General features: G+C 34.9%; 3 protein-coding genes and 1 non-coding gene across 4 annotated transcripts; 3 read left to right on the top strand and 1 right to left on the bottom strand.

Annotated features, from left to right (window-relative positions):
• The first annotated feature begins 608 nt into the window (after positions 1 to 608).
• LOC131007435 (small nucleolar RNA U3) lies at positions 609 to 822 on the top strand. The gene has a single exon (XR_009096135.1). It is a non-coding gene; the product is annotated as a small nucleolar RNA U3 (small nucleolar RNA).
• A 5,313-nt stretch (positions 823 to 6,135) lies between these two features.
• Positions 6,136 to 9,669, top strand: LOC130998502 (metal transporter Nramp2-like). The gene is made up of 4 exons (XM_057923919.1): positions 6,136 to 6,929; positions 7,671 to 7,807; positions 7,948 to 8,600; positions 9,109 to 9,669. Exons 1-4 carry the CDS (start codon positions 6,289 to 6,291, stop codon positions 9,331 to 9,333), a joined length of 1,656 nt encoding a protein of 551 aa, XP_057779902.1. The 5' UTR covers positions 6,136 to 6,288; the 3' UTR covers positions 9,334 to 9,669.
• Positions 9,670 to 11,951: 2,282 nt separating this feature from the next.
• Positions 11,952 to 12,932, top strand: LOC130998508 (uncharacterized). Its single transcript, XM_057923925.1, has 3 exons — positions 11,952 to 12,411; positions 12,502 to 12,608; positions 12,685 to 12,932. Exons 1-3 carry the CDS (start codon positions 12,286 to 12,288, stop codon positions 12,812 to 12,814), a joined length of 363 nt encoding a protein of 120 aa, XP_057779908.1. The 5' UTR covers positions 11,952 to 12,285; the 3' UTR covers positions 12,815 to 12,932.
• A 5,507-nt stretch (positions 12,933 to 18,439) lies between these two features.
• LOC131010666 (protein FAR1-RELATED SEQUENCE 5-like) lies at positions 18,440 to 21,279 on the bottom strand. Its single transcript, XM_057938305.1, has 3 exons — positions 21,267 to 21,279; positions 19,915 to 20,707; positions 18,440 to 19,826 (listed from the first exon to the last, which is right to left on the bottom strand). Exons 1-3 carry the CDS (start codon positions 21,277 to 21,279, stop codon positions 18,440 to 18,442), a joined length of 2,193 nt encoding a protein of 730 aa, XP_057794288.1.
• Between the last annotated feature and the right edge of the window lie 988 nt (positions 21,280 to 22,267).

Raw genomic sequence — 22,267 nt, forward strand, 5'->3', positions numbered from 1 at the left:
GTTATAGTATTAATTTATTTTTAATAGAACCCAATGTAACTAATATAAAGATATATAGATTGTTTAGTTAATTTATTTAAAAAATGATAAAAGTGTCACATTGTAAATTAAAAAATGTTCGTTGATGCATTTTAAAATAGTAAGGGTGGTTACATTTTTTAACTGATTAATCATGCGTTATACGGACAAAGAAGATATAAAGTATATACATAATTTATACGAGTTTAAAATGATAATCACCGCGCATAGCGCAGGAGATACACTAGTAATGTTAAAACACCAAGCTTCTCCCAATTTTTAGATCGCTACTTCTAATAGATTTCATCTACTTTTGAAATGTTTAACTTATTTAAATAGATCCATAATTAAACTGTACTCCAATGTTTTTCATGTGAACTCAACTGATCTAAAAGTACTTGCCATTATTTCTGTTTGTTTCTATATTTCGCAACTCAACAAGCTGCGGAATCTCCGTGTCCGACCACCCCCTTCATAAACTTCCCCAATTGAGATTTATGAAGGCACCGACAGAAAAGTTAAGTATCCCACATCGAAACATGACGAATCAAGTAAGCAATATATATTTGGAAAGAGTGAGTACGAAGGATACGACCTTACTTGAACAGGATCTGTTCTATAGGCTCGTACCTCTGTATCCTTGACTTCTAAGGAGATAGGAAACCATGTCTGGTGGATGACCTCTGGCTGCTCGACCAGAGCGTGACTAACAGCACCTAGGGGCTCGACCTTGTTGGTGCCGTAGATGATCGTTCTTGGTTGGCTTCGGCTGGCCGAGATGGTCTTGCAGCTGTCTGACAGACTCTTAACACACATCTTTTTTGTTACCCCTTAGCAATGGGCATATGGAGGGAGCATATGAGTGAAAGTGATGAAGTAGTTACATCTAAGGCTCACCCACACTCGGCTAAGTGTTGGCCTACCGAACGCAGCCATTGTTCATGCTTTTCCTTTAACTTTCAATGTGTTCTTGCGCCTGTTAGTAGTCTAAATATATTGTATTTCATGATTGCTGATTGACAGGTCATGTGGCTATTCATTTTTATCAATTAAAGCACTGGCGAATTAGAAATTCTTGAAGAAAAATATGTGTGGAAAATGCTGTCATAGTTATTACTTATAACTATTGATATAAGAGTCTGTTGGGAACATGTCTGTGGAAAAGAATTAGATTAATTACGTAATTTGGTACTCCCTCCGTCCCGCGAAGCGTGACCCACTTTCCTTTTTGTGGGACAAGGGTTGTCCCACGAAGCTTGACCTGTTTTTAAAAATAGTAAAAAATTTACTCTTTATTCACCTTTTCACTTTTTCACCTACCACACTTAACACACAAAATACCAATTTCTTAATTCCCGTGCCGAAAAGAAATGGGTCACGCTTCATGGGACGGAGGGAGTATTTTAGTTGGATTAATTAATAGTTTAACACCAATGAAAAATCATCAAAAACGTCGAAGAAAATTAAGATTAAAAAAATATATAGAATTCTGAAACAATGAAAACATGAAGAAAATGTCATAGCAGACAAATGCTTTTATGACTCATCGCTCATTATCGCTAAGGATTCCACCCAAACCCGAAATAATGCGCATTCCTTTTTGTCTCCTTTTTCTTTTTGGGGAAAACTAATGAGCATTCTCGGTATATGCTTGAAAGTAGGGGCGTAATCGAACCGAGCCGAATCGAATAGTGGTGTGCTTATATCATGTTTGAAATTCACTCTAATAACCTAGAATTAGGGATAAATACGATAAAATATGGTACAAAACGAAGTCATTTTTTCCATGTCATTTTAAAAAAATAGAATATAAATTACATTGTCACATCCGGCGAGCCACATCACATTTCTGGTAACCAAAAAATAGATGTGGGGTATATTTGAAAAAAGGGAAAAGTATCAAATAAGCCCCTAATATGGTGGCCTTTATCACGTTTAGATCCCTATAGTCGAAGTTGGGCCAACTAAACCCTCAAACTAATTAATTTCGTGCAATTACCCACTCCGCTCTAACGGCCGTTTAACACCGTTAAGTATTTATTTATTTATTTTCGCCAAGGTCACCGGAAACTCGCCGGAAAACACTCGGTTCTATCCAAAAATTCGGCAACACTTGTCACCACCTCCTTATTTGAACTCCGGCAAGGACGGTGCTTCATCCAATCGGCGACGCCTTCGCTTGACACACTCCCACACAAGTTCGAGCCACGCCGCCGCCTTATCTGCGAAAATCAGTGCTGCGGCGAATAGCCATCCACTGTCGTGCCCTAAGGGTCCCCAATTCTGACCTCCAATCGACTGAGATGAAGCCTGTTCAAATCGAGGATGGCGAAGCTCCACAGCGAGCCGATCTTTGCCTAATCTGCTCTGTTGGGGGATAAATCTCAGAGCTCAGCGAAAAGGGTTCATGGGCCATTAACAGAAGGGTTCACGGGCCATTAACAGAGAATCCGAGGTCGACCACCGCGACTCACGCTCACAGGCATCCACTGCCTCTCGCTCTCTGAGACGTGGCTCGGTTGTCTGATCGGCGCGGCCGCCGATTCCACGATTTCACAAGCAATAACGACTCGCAGGCTATGGGCAGAGGGGAAATAAAAAAAATAAAAATTAAATGCTTAACGGTGTTAAATGGCCGTTAGGGCGGAGAGGGTAATTGCACGAAATTAATTAGTTTGAGGGTTTAGTTGGCCCAACTTCAACTATAGGGATCTAAACGTGATAAGGGCCACCATGTTAGGGGCTTATTTGATACTTTTTCCTTGAAAAAAACCTCATAGTTTGAGAGTTTAAAGAACATTTTAAAAGTTTCAGGGTATTTTTGATAAAGTGAGTATAATTCAAGGGTTTTCATGATATTTACCCTAAAAAAGTAAAATAAAAATACATTACTAATTAAAAAATAAATAAAAATATAATTTATAGTTAAATATGATAGAAAATATAGAATGTAATAGTTTAAAAAGTGAAATTAAACTCTTTTTCGTAAGTTAAAAAAAAAGAATAAAGTGAAACTCTTACTCATGAACATAGAAAGTAATGATTTTTAACTTAGTCGGAAATTGCAACAATTGTCCACATCGAAAAGTGGTGTTCTTTTTATGATTCAACCTTTTGAAATACTTATCCAAGTTTTCGGGCTTTGGACAATTATTTATATATATATTGTTGCCACAAGTTCTTCATTTTGTTGTTGTTGTTTTTTTTTTACTCTTGATTGTAAGCTGATTAATCTTATTTATGTTTCATAGGTTGAAAATTTATTAGGGGAGACAAACTACATTAATGAAGATTTGTGCAATGACTAAATCTAAATTAGAAGACATTGTGGCATTCAAAATTCGAGATTACTTCTACAAATTGGGGCACCACATAGATTAAGGTATATTTTGAAGAAACACCGAATTAGCCAAATCTATTGGTTTAGGCACCGTGATCAGTCTTCTTTTTTTTTTTTTTTTTTTTTTCTTAATGAGGGAGGAAACACATAATCTGTGTTAAAGGTGTTGAACAAACTCCACCTTTATGTAATAACTGATATACCACATAAAACCAACGATCTCAAGGAAAAATTCAAACAAAAAAGATAGCCTCATTATGTCGACACTTACCGTCAAACTTTTCCCACACACAAACTTCCACTAATAAACCTTAAAAAAAATAAAAAAATATCCACTAATAAAGGATTAGATTTGATTTGAACCAGGCCAACTAATGTAAAATACTCCCTATGTTCATTTTTTTTTTGTCACAATTTACTTTTTGATTTGTTTTACAAAAAAAATACTATTTTCATGTATAATAGTAAGACTCCCACAATTTTATTTATATTTAAGATGGGACTCTAATTCGCATTTTATTAAAGTTCGTCATATTTATAAGGGTAAATATTCGATTTTGTCCCATCGTATTAGCGTTTTATCAAAAATGTCTCAACCTAAGGATAAGTGCATACAAGTACCCATCGAGTTTAGTCATTTTTGTCCCATAAAAAAATTCCGGCACAGGAATGCCGGAATTCCACGTCACAATTCTTACGTGGCAAACTTTGCTGATGTGGCATTTATTTTTTTATTTTGTCCCATCGTATTATAATTTTAACAAAAATGTCCCAATGTATTATAGTTTTAACAAAAATGTCCCATCGTATTCAATTTCCTCATCTCAATTTAGAAAACCTGTTACTCCCTCCGTCCCCAAAATAAGTTCCTCTTTGGGGACGGCACGGGTTTTAAGGAAAAATGGTAAAGTGTATTGATAGTGGAGAAAAATATGTTATAATTAGTATTGGGAGTGGTGAAAAGGTGAACAATTGTTATAATTAGTATTGAGAGTGGTGAAAAAGTGAAAAGTAAGAATAAATAAAGTATTATTAGTGGTGGGGTAGTTGTCCAAAAATGGAAAGAAAAAAGAGGAACTTATTTGGGGGACGTCCCAAAAAGGAAAAAGAGGAACTTATTTCAGGGACGGAGGGAGTATTTTTCTTATTTATCATTTAGTGACAAACATACAAACTTGAGATGCAATTGTTTCAAAATTTTCCATCAAAACATTTCAAGTGTCTAAACATAATTACATCAAAATGGCTAAAATTGAGTTTGACAATACTCCTTTCTTCCTTTAGATTGAAATAGTCTAATTGATGCCAAAATACAAAACAAAATAAGAGTTTAAGGTGGTGTGGGGTTTTCAACTTGACTCTCTTGCATTCCCCGTGTGCTCCCTTCTCTGTCCTTCATTTAAATTTCTCTAATGAAGCCTCCATTATGTTGTACTCACTTACATATACATGCTTTTAGGATCCTGGTACAGGTCGTGTACATTTTGTCAGTGCATATGATGCGGCTGCAACAGCTGTAAGACCTCCAAATAACATGAAGGACAGAGAAGAGAGCACACGGGGAATGCAAAAGAGTCAAGTTGAAAACCTCACACCACCTTAAACTCTTATTTTGTTTTGTGTTTTGGCATCAATTAGACTATTTCAATATAAAGGAAGAAGGGGGCATTGTCAAACTCAATTTTAGCCATTTTGATGTAATTATGTTTAGACACTTGAAATATTTTGATGGAAAATTTTGAAACAATTGCATCTCAAGTTGTATGTTTGTCACTAAAGGATAAACAAGAAAAATAACAGGTTTTCTAAATTGAGATGAAGAAATTGAATACGATGAGACATTTTTGTTAAAACTATAATACGATGGGACAAAATAAAAAAATTAAATAAAAAATAAATGCCACGTCAACAAAGTTTGCCATGTAAGAATTGTGACGTGGAATTCCGGCATTCCACGTCAGCACTCCGGTGCCGAAATTTTTTATTGGGACAAAAATGATTAAACTATGAAACAATGGGTACTTGCATGCACTTATCCTTAGATTAGGATATTTTTATTAAAACGCTAATATGATGGGACAAAATCGAATATTCACCTTATTTATAACAATAAATCTATGCAGCCACATTGTGGCCACCCACACACTAATATAATAAGGATAATCTTGATTTATTTAATTTATTTTTTTAAATAAAAATAGGATTTAGTTATTTTATTATATTCTCTACATTGTACTTTTTTTTAATTTTTTTTGCATTTTTTATTTTTTATTTATTTTTTAATAAAAATAAAAAAGTTACCAAAAAATTGCAAAAAATAACTATAATGTAGAGAATATGATAAAATAACTAAATCTTATTTTTATTTTAAAAAATAAGTTAAATAAATTAAATTATTTTCTACTTAAGTAAATTGTGGGTAGCCACAATGTGGCTGTTTAGCATTACTCTATTTATAATAGGGTAATTTTTCGTGAACGAAATGAGGACATAGTAGCATGTGAAAAAATTTGAAAACAATAATTTGCATAAAATAAAATCAGTGCAAGAATCTATAGTTTAGAAAAAGAAAAAAAGTATGAGTCAAAACCCTCCGCGAATAATCAACCGGAATTTCGCAAAAAGCCTCTGCTGTTGCGAGCTCCGGAAAAAAGAGTGCACGGGTATTTATTCAGTATGACCATACTGTCCCTGGATTTATCCTACGTGTCAAATGATAAGTGGCCCAAGGCAAGAAAACAATTACACGTCATTCTCCGCGACCGTACTCTTGTGCTAATCTATAAATTCAACAGAAGTGCCACTCGCCTTCACCGAATCCGATTTCTCTCGCACGCGCCACCGCCTGCCACCGTAGCCACTACGCCATCCAACAAAAACCCCATACGCTCAACCAAATCGATAAGTTCAACTGCAATTCGAAGAATCCAATGAACTCAACCACCTCACCTCACAACCATGCACCTCCGAATTCCCATCCACAAGCTAACCAGCTGCAAGCAGACGACCGAGACAAAGAAGATGAATCCCGCCGCTTATTGCCCCTATCCGCCTCGCCGAAATCCGACGCAGTTCCGATTCAAACCGACAACGTCGACGACGAGGAGGCGGCGTACGAGGCGCGCCAGAAGATCCTGATCGCCGATTTCGAATTAGATTCGCCCAATTACTCGGGGGCGCCGCCGTTCTCGTTCAAGAAGCTGTGGATGTTCACGGGTCCGGGTTTCCTGATGAGCATAGCGTTTCTAGATCCGGGGAATCTCGAGGGGGATCTTCAGGCCGGCGCCATTGCTGGCTACTCCTTGCTGTGGCTGCTGATGTGGGCCACGGCGATGGGGCTGCTGATTCAGCTTCTGTCGGCGAGGCTAGGGGTGGCGACGGGCCGGCATTTGGCCGAGCTCTGCCGCGATGAGTATCCGGACTGGGCGAGGATTGTTCTGTGGTTCATGGCGGAGGTGGCCTTGATTGGGGCTGATATTCAGGAGGTGATCGGAAGCGCCATTGCTATTCAGATTTTGAGCCGAGGGTTTCTGCCTCTGTGGGCTGGTGTTCTAATTACTGCTGCTGATTGGTAAATTTGTTTTTCCTTTTCACCGATTTACTCCAATTTTGTAAGTTTTTAGTTGTGTGCGTTCTGTTTGGATTGCGAAAAAAAAAATACTACTATCTTTTTCTTTTCTTCTTTTCTGCAAAGACTTATTGGATTCGTATTCAGTGTTATGAACTGAAATTGGATTTGAGAGTGATGAAGTGTGCATAGGAGATTGAAGCCGGGTTAAATTCAATTGAAAAAAAAAATAACTTTTGAGAAGATAGAAATGTCAATTTTACTATTTTAACTCGTAACTGCAGAATATATTTTTTACGGCTATCTTTGGTGAAATGGAATATTTTGCTCTTTCAGGGAAGAGTCCGTTAAACTTTTTTTCATAGAAGAAGAGTCTGTTAAGCTACGTAGTCTATCTGGAATCCACCATAAGTTTCTCTTGTTTCTAATGTCACTAACTTTAGACGTGGGTGGAAATCGAATTCATTTCTGCACAATGGTCACTTTTGTAGCAGAATTTGTTATCTTCACATGGAAGTTGCTACCTTTATGTCTAAAATGGTTACTGAGAGTGAGAAAGATCCAATTTTGTCCATTTATTTTATTTTAGAAATCTAGAATTTTACTCTTCTTGGAAAAAGCAACATTGTTTTTGGGTGCTTTTATTTTTGGCTTTAAGGGTGTTAGTGATACACACGTCTATCTGTTTGTCTGCTAGGTGATGAGTTGATGACTGATATTATTTGGTCTGAAATTGCTTTACAGCTTTATATTTTTACTTCTTGAAAACTATGGTGTGAGGAAGTTGGAAGCTGTGTTTGCAGTTCTTATCACAACTATGGGCCTATCATTTGCGTGGATGTTTGCTGATGCTAAGCCAAGCAGAAAGGAGCTTGTAATAGGTTAGATGCTCTATCATGATCTCATTGTTTTAAGTCTGAAATTGCTGGAACGTGCCGCTTCATCATCACTCTCCTGCCCCAAAAATCTGAATAGGAATTCATATGATAGAATTTAAAATGAATATTCATGCTCTTAACAGGTCTTTTGGTTCCAAGGCTTAGTTCAAGAACAATTCGGCAGGCTGTGGGAGTTGTGGGTTGTGTAATAATGCCTCACAATGTCTTTTTGCACTCTGCTCTCGTACAATCAAGGCAAATTGACCCCGACAAGAAAGGGCAGGTCCAAGAGGCGCTCAACTATTACTCTATCGAGTCCTCAGCTGCCCTTTTCGTCTCCTTCTTGATCAACTTATGTGTGACAACCGTGTTTGCTAAGGGTTTCAGTGGAAGCAAACAAGCAGAATATATAGGCCTAGTAAATGCAGGACAGTATCTAGAGGAGAAGTATGGTGGAGGTCTTTTCCCAATCCTCTACATATGGGGTATTGGGTTATTGGCAGCTGGGACGAGTAGTACAATAACTGGGACTTATGCTGGACAATTTATAATGGGAGGTTTTCTCAATCTCCGTTTAAAGAAGTCACTAAGGGCCTTGATTACTCGAAGTTGTGCTATTATACCAACTATAATAGTGGCATTGGTTTTTAACAAATCAGAATCATCCCTAGATATACTGAATGAGTGGCTCAATGTACTACAGTCTATACAGATACCTTTTGCCCTCATCCCTCTTCTCACCTTGGTGTCGAAGGAGCAGCTGATGGGAGTATTCAAGATTGGAACTATACTCGGGGTAAGTCGAAAATCCTCAAGTCCTTATTCTATTGCCAATTCATGCTGGAATGACTAAATATTAGATTATATTTTTCGGCCGTTGACTAGTATATTCTCCATGCATTCAATGATAACAGGGACTCATGACATGCCTTTTAGCTTAATGAAATTATGGCAAAATTCTCATGTTAACCAGTAGCTGTCAACGTTAGCTTTACCAACTGCAATCTTCTATGAGATGTACTGTTATCTATAGAAAATTATTGCATTCAGTTAACAAAACACGACATTCTTATTTCGAGAAAAGCAACCCTTGGTGACTTCATGGGGCAATAATTAGAGTGTTGTATTGACTACACTGCTTGGGATGATGACCTTTCTTTTAATAGTCTTCAACAGCATTCAATGCTAGTTTCTTGGTTGTAGAAATAGAGAATTTTGTGAAATGCATCATGAATGTCACTTTGTTTTCCTTAATGTTGAAGTTTGGTATAAGTATCTAATAGATTGTTGGAGTTGCACTGTAGAGGGCTGCGTGGACGGTGGCTGGACTAGTGATGGTGATCAATGGATACCTTTTGCTCCACTTTTTCCTGTCCGAAGTCAATGGTGTGTTGATTGGATTCCTCGTCTCTGCTGGCACTGCAGCGTATGTTGCTTTCGTGGTATATCTCATTTTACGTAGTGATTGTGAGCTATCTAACTGGCTAAGCCGATTCATTACCCATACATCTGCTTGTTGTGGAAATTGAGCCAATACTTAACTCCCTTCGGCTTCTGAGTTGAACCATCGGTGGGGGGCGTTCCCCTCGGAGTCCGTCTAACTCATTCGAGATTTGGTTGATTCCAAATGCTAAAGTTTTGCAGCATCTGTATATGTATATGAACATTGGAATAATTTAGAGCAGAAGAAAGCTGATGATTTTCGGAAAATGGGCATATTTGTGTATGCCAGCAGCTAACGGTAGATCGTGTTGTAATCATAATTCCACCAATATTCATTTGTACTTAAATAATCTCGCACTGGATGTAAATTAGTTCCCTTCTCTTCATTCTTATTCAATAATATTTTAAAAAGTATATATATAGTTTTAGTGTGCTAGCTTGATGATGATGATGTGATAACCTTATTCTGGTCTTTGAACAATAGTTCTAATAATAATTTATCAAATTATGCTTCAAAAAAGTTACTTAGAAAATTAAAGTTCGAATGTGATACCATTTTATGCTTTCGAGGGGCAAATATGACCCCAATTGTGAACTTAAAAAGTTCACGTGGATTGTTTTAGCATTTCGTTTGGTCTAGTTGTATGATCTAGTTTGTACTATTATACTACTTCGACTAATTTATTAAGTACTCCCTCCGTCCATGAAAGAACTTCCTAGGAGGGAGTGGCACGAGTTTAAAAAAAAAATATTGTTGAGTGTATTGAGAGTGAATAAAAGGTAGTTGAGTGTATTGGGAGTGATGAAAAAGTGTTATACTAATTAATATTGAGAGTTGTGAAAAGTGAAAAGTAAGAGGATTATAAGTGGTGGGGTATAGTCCAAAAATAGGTAGGAAGTTCTTTTGTGGACGTCCCAAAAAGGAAAGATAGGAAGTTCTTTCGTGGACGGAGGGAGTATAATCTATCTATGCATATTATAAAAGAGCTTTATTTTACAAAATTTGTTTTGCCTATTATATCCCTCGTATATATACTTAATTTATGCTCAATTAATGTGTAATTTAATCTATTATACATATAATATATCTATAAATATATTATAGTTTATTCTTTATATTTCAATAGTATCCATTAGGACTCTTCATCATATAAGTTACTATTTTTTATTATATAATTTCAATAATTTAGAATGAAAATACAAGAATTACTTAATAGTTTTTTTAGAAGTTTAATTTTGTAGAATATTTGGAATTAAAATTAATTATGTAAAGATGAAACCTATAAAATAAATATGAAGACAAAATTAGGAGATGTTTAATTAAATAAATTTTAATTTTAATTTTATGAGTTCTATAACATTATACTTTTAAAAATTAATCTATAATTGGTTAAAAAAATACATTAAAATGATAAATATTGCTATAAAATGAAATAAAATATAAATTTACGCTCATAACAATTTATTTATTAAAATAATTTCTTTTACGTACGAATGCTCTGCTAGTATATATAAATTCAACAACCATTCTTCAATAATGTAGAAGGTACTGAAATCTCCGGGAAAACACGAAACTCTGCAAAACAATCATTTGAAAAGGAATTGGAATTCCGAAGTTGAAGTCACAGTTTGTAAACAAACAAAATAAATTCAGTACCTTTGCCATGAAAATGGGGTATTCACCCGACCCGGATCCGTGGGGTTTGAACCGGAATCACAACCATGCTCAATGGTTCTAGTTCCTACCCGCACCGCACCGTCTCCTATGACATAATTGTATCTCAACATATGTAAATTTACTAATTACTACCGTAATACTATTTGGAGCCGTAAAAATTGATGTGCTTGCCACATAATCAATCCCTCCGTGCGGGTTGTTATGTGCTTGATCCGTGCAAAAAAGACTCAAAATTCAATAATTGAACCATAAATATCATGCGGGTGTAACATTTATTAATTAGTGTCATATTTTTACAAATCCGAAAGTTATTGTCCTAACAAACTTTTCTCACTCGTAATACTTATATCACATCATTCTTGTTAATAACTATCTCGTAATATTAGCTTAAAAAAACTATCTCGTAATATTAAAAAAAATTCAATTATTTTTCTTGTGGTGTCAAATTGCAATTCATCCTAATCCTATCGATCATTGACACAACTGAAATCCCCATTTAATTGAAATACAAAAACCCCAAAAATCAATGTTCCAATGCGCATCAGAAATTAGGGTTTTGTTACTGTTTGAGGTGGAATTTTAGCCTTAAATTGAAGCAGATTGAAAAAATATGAATAATATTATACTACAACTTGAAATTTTCAATTTAGATTTTTCCCGACATGAATATATTTTATCTCTACATTTCATTGATGCAACTTGCCATGAATAAATGATGGGTGATGAATGGCAACATTGAGTTTAACAACTACCGAACACAATTGTTTAAACATCTCTATCAGCTGACGTGTATAACAACAAATTATTGTTTAGACCACTATTTCCACCGTCTTATTTCATTTATATTTTCTAACCATGATATTGATTCTTTGCTGCGAGATAACGAATGTCAATATCAGATGCATATATTTACTTCTTATTCTGACTTTTTAAAAGTTTATCAGTATTTTAAAATAAATTGTTGGCTACAAAAGTGTATAATAAACAAATTAAGATGATAACGTTTTTGGTTGGCCAATATATGGCTGCTGGAATCTATAATCAATATCCAAAAGTTGGGTACGAAGGAATCGTATTATTTATTCAATATTCATTAAGGTTCTTTAACTAGAAGTATTTTTCAAGCATAAAAAGAAATAAATTAAAAAAGACAGTAATACATCCTTTTCTGTTTGCAGTGGCTGTACAAGCAATATCATGAATTAAGTCAAGTCCGGCCTTTGTGTAGGCTAGGCGACAAGATTGAGTGTTGGTCATTTTAAATTAAAAAACTTGAAAAATAGATGTAATGAATTAGGTTGATAAATAGGGTGCGGCAGTGATTTAAGATCTCATCCATTCCAATATTGCAGAGGGAAAAATGGTAGCGCAAAGCGTGACTAATGAAGAGATCGCTCGCTACTGGAAGCAGCGCCACATGTTGGAGGAAGATCACCTCTTCGCCGCAATCAAGGCTGCTGCTCGCATTCGTGCTCGGAACCTCTCTGTAACTCTCTCTCTCTCTCTCTCTCTCTCCCCCTCACTAAGCAAGTACCATATAAATATATGTCTCATCATCTGAAGTGGGAGTGTACAGGAAGCTGATTACCTGCAATTTCAAGAGGCCTTAACTGAGGAGGATGACAAGTTTGGAAAAAAGAACAAGATGAGTAAAGTTGAGAGAAGGGTGGGAGTGAAAGATTGGTAAGACTGTAGATTTCAGAGGTATAATAATTGGAGTGAATTTAGGTGATGATGTTGTGTGTGTGTGTGTGTGCAGGTGGACTAAGAGCAAATATGCATACCTCAACCAGCCAGCTCTCAAGCCGGTCGACTTTCATCTTCGCCAATATTCACTTACTTTCAAATCTGCTTCCCTTCTCAAATTCATATCTCCACCAACCAGCTAGCTAGGAGTAATTAATTGCAATCCTCTCTTCACTTATGTAATTCTATAATTTATATCTATCTCTGTATATAACTTGTGTATATGCAAATCATGGCTGAATTTCCTGCCATTTCCGATAAGCATTTCTTATATTTTCAGTGGAAATTCTGGGAATTCTAGACAGAGATTAGAATTAAGAAAATCAAAAGAAAGGAAAAGTAAAGTCTTATGAAATAAATAAGCAGGACAAATTGTCCAAATTCAGATGTCATATAGTTGTATAAAAAAAAGCAAATTCAGGTTACTGAGGAATTTTTGCATCGACCTTCAAATTTCTATATCTGATTATAGCAATTGGTTGATTTTTGTTTTCAATGAAACTCCAATTATGATGATGATGATTTCTACATATGCGTCACTGTTGATTATGTGTGGATGATAAGATTCTGTTCGTACACAACCAATTCCCTCAATAGAACAATAATTTTGGTGTTAGTATTAAAAAGGAATAGACATTTTGTATCTTTTGGACATTTTGGCGAAAGTAGTCTAATAGAGTATATGGGTAATTACAGCACACCCCCAACTTGTATTTTAACGGATAATCTTTATTTGCGGTCTCGATGGTAGTAGCTAAACGCCGGAGCTTGTGTGTGAAGCAAAAAAGGAAAAAACAATCCCATATAATCTAAACAGAAAAACTACAAAATTTACCTACTTTCACCTGATCACGATTTACACTACATTTTATAAATTGCTGTAAGAGTAACGTCAGTTTTTCAATTTGTAACAAAATAAATATACCAAGTTTGTTGAACGATCGAAAAATTGACTTGGCATGATTTGTTTGTACATTGGCAGAGTGTACTCGCTACATACCTATACTAACATAAAAATAGAAAAAGAGCACAAGACACAACTTATGGATTGCCTATTTTACCCCTATTACATATTTTATTTTAAGGTTATTTTACATATTATATATTTATAAGAATATATATTAATTCATGGTATTACACTTAATCTATGTGATATATATCTACAGCTATTGATAAGGCTTATAGATAAATATATCCATTCAATAAATTATCTAATAAAAGTAATGAATTAATAGATTTTCTAAAATAATAGATTATCAAAATGATGTCGTCGAAATTCATTGAACGTGTCTATTTTGATGCAAATTGAAAAATAATGTTATTAGAGGATTAATATTGATTGAGCCTCTATTTGGCTTATTCATGCTCCGAGTCTACTTATGAGTCAACTGCTGCACTGGTTTGACTTATTATGTTAATTCATAAGAATTAGTTTTGAGTTTTGATTTAATTTAAATTAAAAACTATAATAATTGAAATACCATGAAATTACATTAACAAACATAAACAAGAAAAATACATCAATTAAAAAACCGTACACAAACTTTAAATAAACATAAAAATGACTCTTCTGACCCTAGTGGCCTGAATCGTGCTTAAATGTGCTAGATCGAATCGGCTTAAAGCATTGTGACCATTCACTTATCTCTAAGAACTGAATCTCTCGTTACATAATCTTTGGAACAAGGCAGGAGTGATTGGGGAGCATATCAGTGGAACTACTGCTAGACGCCTTGTTAATCGGATCGATGGAAATGCGAGAGGAAAGGAGAAATGAAGATGAATTGGATAGAAAATTATTTAGAAATAGTGTAGAGGAGTGGTTATTTATAGATGAAAAAAAGGACAATAAATAAATTTAGAAATGGGTGACTAGTCGTTATAACAGTCGTTGGAATAATTTTTTCATTTGTTTTTTTTTTAAATCGACGTGTATTGCACACGCGCACCCTCATGAATCATGAGCCAAGCTCATGCCATCATGCCTCGCGTCGAGCTCCCCCTGTTTTCATCGGGAGGCTCATCACCAAAGCCAGCTCGAGCCGAGCGATGAGTCTCACCAATGTGAATGCTCTTATAATTACTCATACTCATACATTGGAGTAATTTTGTGAAAATGTCCAAAGGCTAGGATAAAAATTCGTATTTTGCCAAAAAAATATATAGGCTAGAGAAAAGTTCTGAGCCCTCTAGAGATAGGAGGGGCTAAACAAAAGGATGATGTATGTTGCTTGCTCTTTGTGTTAGCCATATTTTACAGATGAAATTTATATCTATTTGATAGTGGTTCAACTCCAAATTGATTAATGATTCTGCTGATGGATTCCACCATTTTACCATCTCTTTTCCTTACATTTGATTAATTATATACGTAGTCTTATTTGATGCCAACTATCATTATTTTAGGTTTTTTTTTTCTGATATATATTTCATTGCGTGTTTTGTCTGCTATTTGGAAAACAAGGATCACAACTTGGAAATTGATCATTGCTGCGACTTAAACAAATATAAGTATCAGAAATATAGCTGCAGCTTGCTTTAATTTCTAGAATTATTATTTGTCTTTACTGACCTATTGTTGAACGAGTCTTATTTTATACTACTATGCAAATCGCTGATTAGTTTTCTAATTTAAAAGCAGGAAGAAATCAATTATTTATTCATTTAGTCAGGTTGGTAACTACATTTTGTTTGTTTGCCGGCCGTGCCTGTACAAGAAATTGCAGACTCTTGTTGTAAACTTAATTAATCTGTTATAAATTCTTAATTATACAAAACTTAGAGAATTTTAAAATCAATAATTCTTACATATATAATAAACTAATACATATAGGATGAATAATATCGTTGATAGTTTGACGATGAAGCGCAGTCTGTTGGTAAGACGCTTCCCCTCCAACCAATAGGTCGGGGGTTCGAGTCACCCTAGGAGCTAGAGTGTGAGTGAGTTTTTTCATTTTTTTGGTTGTAATAAATTTAAATAAATATATATATATATATATATATATATATATATATATATATATATATATATATATAGGGTTGGGCTAGGGTGAAAACACCCTTAAGTATTTATAATAGGAATACATATTGACCATAGATCTTTTAAATCATACGGTCAAGATTTAACTTTTACTTATGGATTGGTTCAAATTAATTTAATGTGTGAATCATACTTAAAAGGAGCATAAGGGTATGTTTGTAAAAATAAAAATCGGCTGCTTATCTTCACCTACATTCCTCCGAAAATAGAGCCCTATTTATTTGGAAATTAAATTTGTCTGCGAAGTGAAAGGGTTGGATTAGTTGAAACGTATCTTTGGTAATTAATGACATATCTAATCTAATTTCTGAAGAAATTCTAAACCACTATTTTGTAGTGTATGAATTAGAATCCTGAGGGGTTATTTTCTAATATTCTCACTTCATCACTTCCGGCGCTGGCAGAGGACGATTCATCCGAACTGGAAAAAAAAATTAAACTGGGCTAGAGTATTATTTATCTATAATGGCGATTACGAAGTCAAAGCGAACTGGTATGTAGATGATGATGGTGTGCTTTTTTATTTATTTTAATTAAATTTTTGGTGTTGTTTTGCTTGACCAAAAACCGAAATGGGGTTGAATGTTCGATTCGTCCATGGGGTTGAATGTTCGATTCTTGTATTTGTTGGAAAAACGACGACATCGAGGATTCAGTAGTGATAGGTGTGTATCGAAAAAGTTTCTTTATTTAATGGGATGAACCTCAATATATATGTTCTATAGAAGCATGATATGTGATCTGTCATTGTCGCTATATCGAATTGGATTTTATGTGTTCCAAACTCTGTGGTCCCCCACCATTTTTATATTTTTCAAAACGTTTTGTAGATTTAATAGCTTTTTTGTTGGTGAACCCTAGTTTTTTTTTTTTTGGCCTTTTTAAGATTGTCAGATATCTTATGGTTGACAACAGTAAACTATTGTTGTTTTAATGTTTATCTTCATGGATCTGCCACTGCCAGTACATCAATTTTATTAGCACAAATATTTATGTATGAATCATTTTTGTTTCTTGATTTAATAAAGTTGGAATAAACCCAAAAAAACAGTTGGTAGTTCATGGTTTTTTAACTCTTTGTTGAATTGAAATATGTATAGGACACTGTAGCTCGAAGGACAAAGGGAAAGGGATTGCTACAGGCGAAGATGAAGATGATGTTTTTCAAGGTTATGTGATTATTGTTTATCTCTATCATGTGGTTTTGTATGTGTGCTTCATGCAGTGGCTCATATGTATAATGAAAATGAGCAATGTGCATGAACCATATTTTGTTTTGCATGAATAGATGGTGCATGAACCAGTATGTAGAGTGATGAAGTATTACGCTTTATGCGTGGACCTGAAGAAGGAAAGGGTGCATGTCTTAGATAGTCAAAACGAGACTGAAGCTCAGATTAAAGAAGAAAAATACAACCGAACAGTTGATGATTTAGTATGTTTTGTTGTATATATTTTTCTTTTTATGTTTTTATTCTGTTATAACTTGTTCTAATAAGTAATTGTTTTATTGTCGTAGAAGCAAATGTTGATGGACTACATGAACAATATCAATGAAGTTCATAAGAGCAATATTGTGAAGCAGTCAAAGATGTCTATAGTTCACATAAAATGGGGTGATGTGAAGAACATTAATGACATAGGAGTATACCTAATGAGGCATATGGAGACTTTCATGGGTGAAGGTGCATATACTTGGAGCTGTGGTCTAACTGCGAAACTGAAGAAGCAATTGAATCTGTTGAGGGTGAGTTATTGCACAACTATTATTGGGTGGGAGAAAAATAGTGTTAAAGATGCAGTTACTGTTAGCGCGACTGACTACTATGAGGAGGTTGTTGGTGACCCGAGCCTTAACATCGACATGACACTGCTTGGATAAAAACAGCATTATTGGCATGACTATTATTATTTTTCTATTTTTTGGTAAAAAATAGTGGATAATGTTTACAGCTATTTAAGCATTTTTGTGGATGCAAATCTTTGTTTGGATTATGCTCGTTTTAAGATAAAGAATATTTATAATATGCGTGATCAGTTCCACTAGTTGGTTTATTATGTATTTTTTTTCAATCAATTTCGTTGGTGAAATTCTTATGCAATAAAACTTTGGAAAATGCAATGGTTATCTGCAGTAATGAAATGCATTTTTTAATACAGACAGTTTTAATCAATAGACTTTGGACAATTAATACAGCCAGATGCGATGAATCATTGGGTATGACTGCGTGAATCATATGACAATGCATACTATTATATACTTTAATTCATGCGTTTCTGTTACATACTACTAAATCTCTACATAAAAACTGCCGTTGGAATGCATATACCGTAGAAGTAAATGGGTTGGAGAAGAAGGGAGAAGGCTTATACTGTATGAATCAGCATTAATTCTTTGTTAAAGGAAGTTTTTTTTAACTATGGAAGATTTTTGAAAAAACATGTTATATCTGGAAAAAGTAGTCTGAGAATTCGTGATGTCTGTATGAATCATATTGAATTCCTAGTCATTTAAAATAATTAACTAAGTTAAAACAGTAAAGTTGGCAAAGGTGGTAGCAAAAAACTTCATTACGTGCATTAAATTGCATTAAATAAAACAAGATGGGGGTAATATAGTGTTATATCCAATGGAAAATGAACTTTAGAATCTAGACATAAGGTTTGTAAGTCCAAAACTGTAAAGTTTAAAAAAGGATACAAAATCAAAAGCAATAGTAAAAAATCACTCCTCGTCGCTCTCTTCTTCGACAACCTTACCACAATTGCGGGAATCATGTCTAACTAGACGGCGACATTTCCTGCATCTTCTCTTTGGTTTTTTCGCCTTTTCAGCTGCTACCTCATAAGTTGACTTCAATCTCTTGCCACTTCCCTTAGTCTTCACGGCATCTGGTGGATGAACAGTTACAACTGAAGGGATCTTCGAACCATAAAATAATTCAAACATTTTTTGCTTTCCTCTCGCCGGAGACAAGCATTGTGCACCGTTTGAATTAATTTCTGCCCAACGTTTCAGTTCTGTTAAGAGTGAATCAGCTAGCTCGTCATTCCCTTCTGCAATGCCAATACAACGAAAAGCCTCTGCCATCAATGACTTGTTGCGTGACTTCATGTTGCTAGTTGATATAACTTCTGCACTAGCAGCCTTTAGCCATCGATGTACTATATATTTGGAAGGAATTAACTTCATTCCCACGTTTCGCATAACAACAAACATATGTCGACATATAAGACCAACCCTCACAAACTTTTTGCAGGAGCATGTAATGGTTTCTTCAGACGCTATATGCACAACCTTAAATACACCATTAGATCTGTCATCTACGGAGTACCATTGCTCGTCGTCGTCTGTCTCCATTGACTTTATGCGGCATCTATCAATAGCCTCAATGATCTCCGTTTGAATATCCATAAACACATTCCTGGTGTATATAAGTGAGGCATGGTGTTCTAGTGGGGTGTGAGTCTTCAATTGGGGCACCGTTGTCTGATCTACAATGCACGCCTGTTTGTAATTATGCCGTTGTGCCTCCATAGCACTCTCAAAGTGAATGTAGAATGCAGCGAGATTGGAATTCCGATTCAAGTATCTCCGAAAAAAACTATTCTCGCTTTCGGATAATGATGTCGTTCTAAACAAGCCGCTCATGCTCAAATCTCGAAAGTAGGCAGGTATCCAATACGAACAGAGTGAAAACATATCGGCAAGCCATGTGTTGTCAGTCAACTCATACTGATCTAATACTTCTGTCCATTTCCTTTCAAAATCAACTGGCTCATCCAATTCCGACCATACGACAGACTGTATCTTGCTTTTCAGTTCGACATCTTCTCGTAAAGAATTCGGCAATTTCTGAGCAAGCTTCATCATGATATGCCACATACAGAACCTGTGTCTAGTGTTGGGCATTACATTTTCAACAGCAATTTTCAACGCTGGGTCTTGATCTGTTATAATCATTGCAGGAGCGGTTCCCATGCATTCAATAAACTGTTTTAAAATCCATGAGTATGAATTCACGTCCTCTCTGGTTAGTAACCCTGCTCCAAATGTAACACACCCACCATGATTATCCTTGCCGGTAAATGGAGCAAAAATCATGTCGTACCTATAACCATTGTAAACGTTATAATACACATGTAAGTTGAATGCACAATTTTTAAAAAAAATTATACGTGTACAGAATATTTGATTACCTGTTCGTTGTATACGTGGCATCAAAGGACACCGCATCACCAAATAACGAGTAATTTTGAACAGCAACAGCATCACTCCAGAACAAACTCTTCACCTTGTGAGTTTCATCAACTAAATATTCACACTTGAAACATTCATCAGTTTCACGTTTACTTAGAAACCTGTCAAGTAGTAGTTGTGCATCAACACCATCCACGTATGAATTCATGGTGTAGGATAGGTTTTTAAAGTCCTTGCTGGTGCACCCCACTTCCTCAAAACTTCCAACCAGTTCTTTAAAAATACGAAATGCCCTCACTGGTCCAATATTGGACTTGGCACACTTCAGCATAATCATCTGATGTGACTCATCCATTTTGCGATTGAATTTCATAAGGTGACGAACATCTTCAGTTACGAGGGAATGATTGTGTAATTCAGAGAAGCTGGTGAAAACATAATAGCCATCATCATTAAGTGTTGTAGTGATACGAGCCTTACAGCCATTTCTGGTAGAGGGTTTCCGGCGTCGTATTTTCTTTTGAACACTTGATTCTGATATATCTTTCTTCGAGTCTGGCTTCACACCTTCTCTTCTGCAGATGAAGTATTGATACAATACTTGTCGATGTTTGCCTCTTTTCATACCCCCCCTACGAGTATCGAAGCCCGCTGCATGTCCATACATAGAATAAAACTCATACGCTTCATCCAATGTCTTGAACACTTTACCCACGTATGGTTTCTTACTATCCTCACAAATTGGTAGGTACGAATGAGCACGCCAGAAATCAACATGATTATTTACATCATCTGAAAATTGTATAGAATAAAACTTAGTAAAATAGGTTTCTTATATAGTATTAATGAAATGCATTGTCAAATACAGTCAGATTTAATCCATAGACAAGTAATAATATGATATTGTTTCGCATGAATCAATAGTATGAATTATAAAAGCAAGTGCATGAATCAGATTACAATTCAGACTATTGTAGAGTAAAACTTAGAAAAATAGGTTTCTTATATAGTATTAATGAAATGCATTGTCTAATACAGTCATATTTAATCCATAGACTGTAGACAAGTAATAACATGATATTGTTTCGCATGAATTAATAGTATGAATTGTAACAGTAAATGCATGAATCAGATTACACTTCAGATCATTATAAATCTCCACATATAAACTGAACGATCTACTCACAGATTAATGGTGACAGAAAATTAGGCAGCGAACTAGATATGCAATCAATAACTCTACTAAAAGAAAAAATGAAAGAAAATCAACCACCGAATCGGACATAGATTGATGAATCAGACATAAAATGAATTGTAACATGAATCGGACATAGATTGATGATATACATACCACACGACCCCATAATGTTCTTGAAGCGTCGACTGCGTTTTCTGGAAATTGAGGTTTTGTGTTAATTCAATGTACAGAGGCTTCGTTTCTGGAAATTGAAGATTTCTCGAAAGAATAATTGATTAAGTGATAGCAGATTAGGTTAAGTGATAGAGTAATTCAGATTTGGTATGATATGGAAAGATCATGCAAATAAAAACCAAATCAATTCTACCGGTTTTACTAAATATGAAAATTACATGAATATCCTCATTCAATATAAACGTGTATAATGGGGCTGATAAAAGGGACGAAATCCAGCCATCAAATCTCTTAAAATCAATGGATGATATGTGATCCTATTTTAAACAAAAAAAACTATTTTTATTTTAGCCCAACTCTATATCGTTGATAGTTTGCTCGAGTTTTCTTGATAGATGAAGAAAGTAGCGTCTTCTCTTCTTTAACATTTGTAATATGTTTATGTTTTTGTCATACATAATATTTGTGACTCAATATAAAGTTTAGAGATAGCTCGCCACGAATTTCCGAACTCAATATTACTATATTAGCAATAATTGGAATCAAAGTCTCCACCAATATTATTTCTTGTGTATACATATGCAAATTGTGATGACTATTTACATAAGCTTGTGGTTAAATTTACTTTAACCAATTAATTAATATAAGAGTTAGCTGCTAATTAACTAAATTTTAACCTTTCAACCTTATTACAAATTAGACCGTTTTTTTTATTTTTATTTTCGAGAATCAAATTAGACCCGATTTTAAAATGTCTTAATAATGTTTTAAGAGTAATCATGGATATACCCCTATAAAAAGAGTAGTACATAGCAAGGTGATCCTTTGTTCGAGATTGTCTAGTCTTTGGATCGATGACGACTCCATCTTGCTCATCTCCAGTGCTTTCACTATATTCTTAGCATCAATTACAATACAAGCTCCTTTTCTCCATTCTAGCTCATTTTTCTCTATTTCTATGTCATTGGATTCTATTTATA

Source organism: Salvia miltiorrhiza, chromosome 1 (assembly GCF_028751815.1).
Source record: "Salvia miltiorrhiza cultivar Shanhuang (shh) chromosome 1, IMPLAD_Smil_shh, whole genome shotgun sequence".
In the NCBI taxonomy this organism is placed as follows: Eukaryota; Viridiplantae; Streptophyta; class Magnoliopsida; order Lamiales; family Lamiaceae; genus Salvia; species Salvia miltiorrhiza.